The 10,537-nt window shown below is 40.7% G+C and overlaps 2 protein-coding genes across 2 annotated transcripts; one reads left to right on the top strand and one right to left on the bottom strand.

The window, feature by feature from the left end:
* Positions 1–1,490: 1,490 nt before the first annotated feature.
* smim8 (small integral membrane protein 8) lies at positions 1,491–6,374 on the bottom strand. Its single transcript, XM_016255983.1, has 2 exons — positions 5,967–6,374; positions 1,491–2,068 (listed from the first exon to the last, which is right to left on the bottom strand). Exons 1-2 carry the CDS (start codon positions 6,117–6,119, stop codon positions 1,910–1,912), a joined length of 312 nt encoding a protein of 103 aa, XP_016111469.1. The 5' UTR covers positions 6,120–6,374; the 3' UTR covers positions 1,491–1,909.
* Positions 6,375–8,161: 1,787 nt separating this feature from the next.
* LOC107569825 (gap junction beta-7 protein-like) lies at positions 8,162–10,517 on the top strand. Its single transcript, XM_016255981.1, has 2 exons — positions 8,162–8,268; positions 9,160–10,517. Exon 2 carries the CDS (start codon positions 9,174–9,176, stop codon positions 9,951–9,953), a length of 780 nt encoding a protein of 259 aa, XP_016111467.1. The 5' UTR covers positions 8,162–8,268; positions 9,160–9,173; the 3' UTR covers positions 9,954–10,517.
* The last annotated feature ends 20 nt before the right edge of the window (positions 10,518–10,537 follow it).

The following is a 10,537-nucleotide window of genomic DNA, read 5'->3' as shown; positions in this document are numbered from 1 at the left end:
CCAGATTACAAGTTCTTCCTACTAGACTCAACCTTTCTATCTGGTTTCCTCCAGCTCAGGTTCCTCACTGTCTGCATCACACTACAGAACAGATCACTGAAACACTGCCACATGTCCTGAACGGCTGCCGTGCTTACAAGGGAATGTACACAGCACGCCACGACAGAACAGTGCAGCTGATACTGAAAGACATATCAAACCATGATATATGTGATATACTGTATATATAATAAATTAAACATCACCTTGTCAGTGTTTTATAATTTATACAGATAAGAGTTATATATGCCAATAAAATAAATATAACCATATTAGAATAATAATGTGACCTTATTTATTACTTATATTAGCGCTTCATCATTAACATATCAAGAATACTGCACTCAGTGAGGACATTGCCATTTTCACAGTAAAGGCCAGATTACAAGTTCTTCCTACTAGACTCAACCTCTCTATCTGGTTTCCTCCAGCTCAGGTTCCTCACTGTCTGCATCACACTACAGAACAGATCACTGAAACACTGCCACATGTCCTGAACGGCTGCCGTGCTTACAAGGGAATGTACACAGCACGCCACGACAGAACAGTGCAGCTGATACTGAAAGACATATCAAACCATGATATATGTGATATACTGTATATATAATAAATTAAACATCACCTTGTCAGTGTTTTATAATTTATACAGATAAGTGTTATATATGCCAATAAAATAAATATAACCATATTAGTATAAATGATGGAATATGGAAGTTTATTCTCATGTTTAGTCATCAGAGGAAAGGAAGGGGAAATGTTTGGTCAACCACTACACTGCTGTTAAATCCCGGATCCAGCTCGGTTTAGCTATGAGTGTTCCAGTTGCTATGCATTTAATGCTTGAAAATCCTGATAAATGCATTTTTGATATTTTTTTTGCATCAATATAAAACATAGCTTTGTTGTTATTCAATCACATCTGATCACAGTGTGTCTAATCAATCTGTTTCTGCTCAGTGTACTGCTTTTACTTCAGCAGAGGCCGTTGACTAAACACTTGCATTTTTTATGTAAAACAAAAAAAACAGTGTTTCGTATATTTCCTGTAATTATTAATGTTGTCAGGTAGTGCAACCCTGTCAGTTCTTCATTTAAACAAACGAATAACAGGTCTGTATTAAATGCATTTATGTGCTGTGTCATTATTTTCTTTAAAAGTCTTTAAAAGTAAAATCAAATGCCGAAGATACTAAACACCCAGCCATTACAATGCAATAATTCTAAATGAGGATGAATAAAATACACAACCACAAAATAATAATGCATTAGGCACCGTAGACACTCTTAACAGTTGCTCTGCTAAGATTTCCCTCAGAAATACAAATATAGATTTATAAATATTCGGTCGACACTCACCTGACAAAACTGAATTCAAACACTTTGAAATGTTATTCAACAAATGAAACACACACACACGAAAAAAGCATTACATTCATTTGGAAAGATTTTCAAAAATGAATGATTTTATTTGTCATTGACCCCAATACATAAATATGCTAATTTCAGACTAATTTACTCCACTTAACAGATGTGCATATTCTAAAATCATGTTTAAAGCTTTCACTGTGTTACAACGTTACGGCCCATTGATCAGGTGAATGTAATTAACTTGGCAGTTTTCCCCCAATAAGCCATAGTGTTGCATATTAACCCAGCTGTATCATTCAACTCTACCCAAACCAGTATGTATGGCACCTAGTGTTGGTTAGTAATTAAGAGGATTATGAGACCAAGTCAGTGTGTAAAGCCATGCTGCATGAACCAGAGGAAGAGCAACACTTCCACTGACGTGACCAGATCAGGTGTATCACTTAAACACAATCAAGTGAAGCTGCTGCTGCTGCTGCTGCTGCTGGAGTGGTCTGGTCAGTCAGTCCCATCTGGAGCTCTTCCTCCTCATGTGTCTCTCTCCCTGGCTGTCCACAGCCTCGTACAGCTGCTGCTGGTTGTCTCTGACCGCATGCAGATAGCCCAGGTACCCCACACACAGCGTGAGGCTCAGCAGACCCACAGCCATCACCGGCTTATTCTGAGGGAGGCACGGAGATGTGTGTCAGCACTGCGAGCCCGGCTCAGGATTACACCTGCACTATATATCGAAAATATCACTAATGAACATATCGGCATGCGATATCTGAATTATTTTAATAATAGGCTACTTCAAAATGTTTATGGTCGATGCACGCAGCACAGAACAGACTGGGCCCGCGACTGCTACTTACCGGACTTGCTTGCCGTTAAAGAGAGTTATTAAGTGCCATACATAGCTGTCTGCTGTCTGACACACACCTGAAGCACCTCTCGGACAGCGTGTGATCCCTACAGTTTTCTTCTTTCGCGCTTTACACTTGCACGGTCAAACACACACACAGTTATGTCTTGACACGTATTCGTGTAAACAAAGAAATCAGATTGGGAGCAATAGGATCCCAGCAGCCTAATACAGTAAAGCTGCAGCTGTCTGTCAGACAACATCACCCACTGCTCTTCACTCACTTACATTTGTAGCGCTATTATTAATCAGTGCAGGCTGTATTTAATTCGTGTGAAGTCTATGCAGTGTTTTAGTTTTGATGATTGAGTTGCTGTATTGAATGCTACACGGTAACGGATTTTTGTCATTCGAACAGTAAGATACTGTAAAATGTGTATACAGTATTTTACTGTAAACCACAAAGGATTATGGGAAAATATATTTTATATTTCTGTATTTCCTCACTACTGTAAATCAATTTATGATGATTAGTGGCCGTAAAAGGACAAAAGAGAAATGCACCTTAACTCGACAAAAGGTTAGTATATTATTTCTGTTTTATGCAAAACTGCGATATTATAAGATGTTTTCACTTGTTAACAGCAAACTAACATTATTCATCGTGTCATTTTTCATATCGGGAGCTGAAGCCTTTTTTTCTGAAGGCTGATCGACTGCGGAGTAAGTTAAGGTCAGCTATATTAGACGAAATAAAGCTTAGTTAAACCGAGAAACACGTTTGTACGTCCTGCTGCCCTTTAATGCAAGCTAGCTCCTCTGGCGAGTCCTTATTAAACCTTACAGTGAATTAACCTGAAATACTGAGGTACAGTGCGTTAGGCAACATCACTGTTTCAGTGGAGATTTAAACTGTATTTTCTAGTGCTTCTTTCGTTTGTTATTTTCAGATTTCTAGTCTGGATGTAGTCTGCAACGTCGGAGGTGTATTTTGGATCCTCTTCTTGTGAACCTCACAGATAGTATCGACGATAACATCAGCTGCTAAGCTAATAATGTCAGTTAGCCGAAGTTAACTAACTTAGCTGAACAAAGAGAAGCATAGTAAGCTATCTTCTCTACTCTGCCTCTTTATCACAAGTAAGGTCATTCTCTTCAAACGCTATTTAAGTCAGAAAGTGTGTAGCAATGTGGTATGTAACTTTAGAGACGGTCCCTAAATTCAGTGACAGACTGACAGAACAGCGAGCTAACAACCTACTGAGGAACACTGAGTGAAGAAACTCTGTTAAGAACATCTTTTGTGTTTGATTGTGAAGTGTGTGGTCATGTCTGTTGGAGTCTTGTGACTGCCTCGTAGCGGTGCTAACAGCAGCTGAGCTTCATCAGCTTAACTAACTCTAATGTCTCTAAATGAGCCTCTAGCTGCTGTTCTCCACTAACTCACAGAACAGGTCGACTTTTTAAACATGCTAGCACATGCTGAATAAACACGAGCACTGCACGTTTCAGAATCCCACGCTGCTGTTTCTCATCGGAGAGCTCGTCAGCTGCTACTGTCAAAATCACTGACATTTAACAACACCACAAACTCATTTTTACTGTATTTTATTTACACGACCAGTCAAAAGCTATTGAACAGAAAGATGTTTAATGTTTCTTAAAGAATTATCTTCTGCTCACCAAGCCTGCATTTATTTGATCCAAAATACAGCAAGAACAGTAACATTTTGAAATAATTTTACTATTTAAAATAACTCTTTTGTATTTGAAAATATTTTAAAATGCAATTTATTCCTGAGATCAAAGCAGAGCTTTAGCATCATTACTCCAGTCACATGATCCTTCAGAAATCATTCTGATACTCTGATTTGCTGCTCAAAAATAATTTATTATTATGTTGAAAACAGCCGAGTAGAATTTTTTCAGGTTTCTTTGATGAACAGAAAGTTCAGAAGAACAGCATTTATCTGAAATAGAAATCTTTTGTAACATGATAAATGCCTTATAACTTTTGATCAATTTAAAACATCATTGCTAAATACAAGTGTTAATTTCTATGATTTCTTTCCCAAAGAAAAGAATTATACTGACTCCAAGCTTCTGAATGGTATAGTGTATAATGTTACACAAGCTTTTTATTTCAGATAAATGCTGATCTTAGGATCTTTCTGTTCATCAAAGAATCCTGAAGAAATGTACTCGACTGTTTTAAATATTGATAATAATATAAAAAAATGTTCATCAGCATATTATACTGATTTCTGAAGATCATGTGACACTGAAGACTGGAGGAATGATGCTGAAAATACAGCTGCACATCACAGAAATACATTACAGTTTAACAGAGATTCACACAGAAAACAGCTGTTATTTTAAGTAGTAAAATTTCACAATATTCCTGCTTTTGCTGTATTTTGGATCAAATAAATGCAGGCTCGGTGAGCAGAAGAGACGGTAAAAATCACGGTTTGCAGCGCAGTACCACAGTTGGATTGTTTTTACAGGTAAAACAATGTTTAAACTAAATGAAAATAAACTCTACAGTACTGATACTGTAAATGAAAATGCAGTAAAGACATTGTACTGTAAATGCAATTACAGTAATAATACTGTAAACCTTTTTTTTTAACAGTACCTTTCAGTGTACTGTTAAATAACTCTAACATAAGCCTGCCTGAAAGACTTCAAACTGTTTATTTCACTTGTGTCTTTGTTTTCTTGTATTTGTCCTACTGCTTGTAGTTCTTACTTTTATTAACTAATCGTTCGCCCCTAGGTTCAGGTGTGTTGGTTTACCTGGATGATCCTGACCGGGGCTGGACAAACCTGGCTCTTTCCTTCAGAGTTTAGCTCCAGCTCTGATCAAACACACCTGAACCAGCTCATCATTGTCTTCAAGACTACTAGAAGCTACAGGCAGCTGAGCTTATCCGGGTCGGATCAAATCTCTGCAGGAAAGCGGCCGGGAAGAGCCAAGCTTGCCCATCACTGCTCTTGATATAACTAGATATTACCAAGCGGAGCAAAGAGTTTTTGGTATTTAAATATTGGCATTATTATTATTTTTTACATTGATGTTAAAATGACATTTTCAGATTTGTGACACTGTTTTTAATGTAATGCAGTAATGTACACACGGCTAGTCCGGTTCAGAAGCTGTAGTGGATGTGAAACATATACACTGGTTATATAACTGGATTTCACACACTTAGAAAGCAATATTGTATCGCATTTCAGATATCACAGTGTTTAACCAGGTGTGGCATATCAAACTTCTTCAGCTTTCAGGACTATATTTATGACACTCTCTTCAACTCTGAGCACTTTTATGACGCAGGGATGGGTTTTTATTCAAATGTTCAGATTGAAAATGTTATGTAAATGTTTTTCTTTTATTCTTTGCTACTGAATGTTGCATGCATTACATGTATAATATTTACTCATGCATTTAGGATCAAAAGTTATTGATGCACTCTGAACTAACATGACATTTCTTTTATTAACGGCTGTTTTATCTTTACACGGCCTCTTTAAAAACGCAACGCTCGTGCTGCTGGTAAACACTGTGACGCTCGTGCGACGCGACGCGACGCTCTTACGCATGCGTTCAAAGAGCAACACTACAACACGCTTCCGCGGTGAACGCTCGTGCAGCTGGAGTCATCAGCTCATGTGTGATTTATATGAGTGTAAAGCCATGAAGAGCACTTGCAGGTTTGATGAAGAGCTCCGGGTTGACCGCGCGGAACAGTGAGGTGCTTCTGACGCCCCGGAGGCCGGGACTCCTGGAGCCCGAGCCCGAGTCCGCGGAGCTGCTAGCCGGCTGCTGCACGCCTCCTCTGCCCCCGTCCTGCGCGGAGCTCATCCTGCTGCTGCTGCTGCTGTCAACACACGAGCTGCTGCTCAGATATTATCCAGCGCACGCGGAACTCCTGCATGCGCATGCGTCAGTCTGACCTCCAGGAGGACGCAAGAACAGACAGACACCACAGGGCCCTCTAGTGTCTGCTGTTCAGCGCACAGTCTCGGAGAAAACGCTGATCAGAAAGAGCACAGAGCCGGACTGATGCGGCCTTTCGCTAATCAATAGCATGGCTTTATATAGCCTATCTGTCTACATTAGAACAACCCCACAAATGAATGGCTTTATATAGCCTATCTGTCTACATTAGAACAACCCCACAAATTAAAATGTGCTCACCCTCAGTTCATCCGAGATCAGGGTGAGTGTGTTTCTTCATCAGGTTTGGAGAAATGTATCACTGCATCAGTGTCTCAGCAATGGAAGCTCTGCAGTGAATGGGTGCCGTCAGAATGAGAGTCCAAACAGCTGATAAACACATCACAATAATCCACAGCACTCCAGTCCATCAGTTAACATCTGGAGAAGACAAAAGCTGAAACACATCCAGCATCGTTTGGACTCTCATTCTGACGGCACCCATTCACTGCAGAGCATCCATTGCTGAGACACTGATGCAGTGCTACATTTCTCCAAACCTGATGAAGAAACACACTCATCCTGATCTCAGATGGACTGAGAGTGAGCACATCTTCATTTTGGGGTGAACTTCTCCTTTAACAGCATATAGTAGACTGCAGATGAGAGGTGCTTTTCTCAGTCATTACTGTATAGTGTGTGGTGCCCTTAAGATGTCCAGTTCTGCTTGTAATAATAAGACACATTCATTGGTTCAATTTATATTTAAATGCATTCGTTTTCTTGATCCTTCTTTTTTACAGCAGTACTTTGTTCCTCACAGTTCAAATGACTGAGTTAAGCATCTTGCTCATCTCTAATTTAAAGAAAACAACTGACGAGAGCTTTTATGTTTAAAGCCCCAGTAGACTGGATTATTTTCCTGATGATATTAGATCTGTTTCATCAGCTGCCGTGTTTAAGTGTGTTCTGTCAGTGAGGCCGGCACTGTTTATACCTCGAGTCTATTGTTTATTCATCACCAGAAACTGGCCGTTTTGTGCTGCAGTGTTTTCATTAATACCAATGGGGTTTTCTTTTTATTATCAGCCTGTTCATTGATGAATTGATCATTGCATTTCCTTTGTAGTGAGCCAGTACATCTCAAGAGGTTTGTCATTAAAAAATCTGAACATAAATGAACAATATACATGCAAGTGTCTCTATATGACGGACTGATGACATCTGAGGTGGAGCTTGATGAAAGATTATGAAAACAACCATGATTTTCTCTAGAATAATGCACACTGATGAATCGTTCACAATAAAAACAGGCACACAAAGTAAACTGATTTTTTATTTTTTTTACTTTTAACACCTGTAGCAATCACGAATGAAGGTGTTTCACAGCAGACTCTGCTGGTAACACTATCAGTGCCGCTGAGCTCATCAGTAATTCATGCACACGCACAAACAGCCTGCAGTTTGTCATTAAAACTGCATACATAACCTATTGGGTTACACACATCTACAGGTTTACTTGCATATGTCTACAGTAACCCTCAGTAATCTGCATCAGAGCTACTGCCAAAGACAAACCCACAGCACAGGAAGGTCTGACTTACAGAACGTTTTCACAAGTATATCAAAATGTGATTCTCCTGACATGGTTTTCCATGAAAACTGAACATGCAGACTGGCAGCATTGGCTGAGGGTTTGTGTATGGAGTGTCTGCTGTTCATCCGTGACCATGGAGACTGTATGCGTCTGTCAAGGGCACGAGTGGGTGCATCGGAGCCGTTTCCACCGAACTCAACATGCACGACTGTTTACACTGCTAACACTACAGGCTATGAGGCTCACAACACCTCGTGCAATCAGCAAACACACCAAAACACCGTCCTGTCAGCCGGTTCAGAGCAGAGCGTTTCCAGTGACATAGGAGTCCTGCCATAGTAACCAAACAGGTGTGGCACTTCCACCAGGTGTGTTTGACTATCAAATAGCAGAGAGACGCTGCTCTCGGTGCATTTCCAGTCTGTCAGCAGCAGCCAGAGACCACGCCGAGCAGAAGGGAATCAGACTACATGAAAGGTAAATACTTAACATTTCTTTGCCTTTCTTAAGAGAAGTGTCTCACAAAAACAGATCTTCATGTGTTTGTGCACACTTGACAATAAAGCTCATTCTGATTCTGAAATATAGATTTGAGAATGCTCTGAAAAAGATCTTGATAGATGATTATGGATTATAAGTATACCAGTCTAAAGAGTGCCACTGCTTAAACACGACACCGGTATTCGGTATGAACCGGTATACCGCCCAGCACTAAGTTGAGTTGTACTGTGCTCGAATCCATTCAGTCGATCTCCGGGTCTGGCGGTAGCACTTTTAGCTGCAGCTTAGCATAGATCATTGAATCTGATTAGACCGTTAGCATCTCGCTCAAATGATGATTCGAAAATGGTAAAACTCTACTGTTTAACTCTAGGGGAGTTGGAAAATGAGCCTATTTTCAAAAATAGTGGCGTTCCTTTAAGTGAACGTTACATTAAACATCCAGCATGTCAATGTTACGCTCTTAAAAATAAAGGCTCCAAAAGAAGGTTTTCATAGCGATGCCACAGAAGAAACCATTTCGGTTCCCCAGAGAAGCTTTCAGTCTTTAAAAGAACCATTTTTTCTTACTGTGAACAACATTTTAATCATCTAAAGCCTGGAGCCCTCAACGCTGCACATTTTGCACAGTGTCTCCTTAATCAAACACTCGATTCAGGTTACCAGTTTTTCTTAGTGGAGAATCCAAGAGCAGAAACGGGTGTGTTTGATTAAGTAAACATGCAAAATGTCAGTGGTTGCGAACCACTGATCGAAATAACCTTTTTCCACTATAATAAACAGCCTCTATAAAGGAAACCCTTTATTTTTAGGAGTATACATATGCTACAAGGCATTTAACTCTTGGTTTTCTTCTGACTCCCGCAGCAGCCCGATGAAACATGAACTGGGGATTCCTGGAGAATGTGTTAAGCGGGGTAAACAAGTACTCGACTGTCGTCGGGCGGGTCTGGCTCTCCATCCTCTTCGTGTTTCGCATCCTGGTGTACGTCGCCGCCGCCGAGCAGGTGTGGAAGGACGAGTTCAAAGACTTCGTCTGCAACACACAGCAGCCGGGCTGCGAGCAGGTTTGCTTCGACCGCTTCTTCCCCATCTCTCAAGTGCGGTTATGGGCCATTCAGCTGATCATGGTGTCCACCCCGTCGCTGCTGGTGGCTCTGCATGTGGCTTACAGGGAGCACAGAGAGAGCAAGTACAAGAGGAAGCTGTACCAGGATAAAGGCAGCATCGACGGAGGGCTGTTCTTCACCTACATCATGAGCCTCATCCTCAAGACGTCCTTCGAGGTGGCCACTCTGCTGGCTTTCTTCTTCCTGTACAGCGGCTTCCACGTTCCCCGCTTGCTCCGGTGCAACGAGAGCCCCTGTCCCAACACGGTGGACTGCTACATCGCAAAAGCCACAGAGAAGAAAATCTTCCTTTATATCATGGGCTGTACGTCTATCCTGTGCATTGCACTGAATGTGGTGGAGATGATGTATATCATATCGAAGCAGTGCTGGAAGTGCTTCAGTAAGAGGTACGCTCCAGTGCATGAAAGAAGCGGTCGGCCTCCATCCACGCTCACTCTCGGCTCACCGCCGTCGCTAGCCATGTCTAAAGACGAAGGCCTTCATTCTGCGCTGGTTGCAAAGGAAAGCCCAAAGCTTGCTGCTGCGTGAACACTTGGGCTTTTTCATGCATGCTACACCAGTTCTTCTCCGCTGATGGCTCAGTGAAGACAGACAGCAAGGAATCACAAGAACAAGTGCAAATAACAAACTACAGTCACGTAGAGCTATGTTAGCAGAGCACACAGATGTAGGAACTTTCAAAGGGGAAGAGCAAACCCTTCTCATATCTTTTGTTATACTGTAGTCAAATTAGACCTCAACATGCCCTCATCCTCACAAACCATCAACAAAACTACACAATATACCAAAATACAACCCAGATGACATTAAATACAGGTTCATTTGAAATGAGGATAAGTTTGTCAACCACAGTATGTTTTGTGCTGAGAATATGAAACTATTGACTATTACTAAACCAATGTCAATTTCCTTATTCAGACAGTCATGTTGATCATTTAGCATATTGTTGGGCCTGTGAAGCTCATTGCAATATTTATTTTTGTTTGATAAATAATTGCGGTGCTGTCCAATTACAAAACCAGATGAAAACCACTTGGTTAAATTGTAAGGACCCACTTTATATTAAGTGTCTCTAACTACTATGTACTTTTAAATTAATCATTTGATACAAT

Source organism: Sinocyclocheilus grahami, unplaced genomic scaffold (genome assembly GCF_001515645.1).
Source record: "Sinocyclocheilus grahami isolate Dianchi unplaced genomic scaffold, SAMN03320097.WGS_v1.1 scaffold1384.1, whole genome shotgun sequence".
Classification (NCBI taxonomy): Eukaryota; Metazoa; Chordata; class Actinopteri; order Cypriniformes; family Cyprinidae; genus Sinocyclocheilus; species Sinocyclocheilus grahami.
Note: the sequence above shows the minus strand (reverse complement) of the source record. Positions and strands in the feature narration are given on the sequence as shown.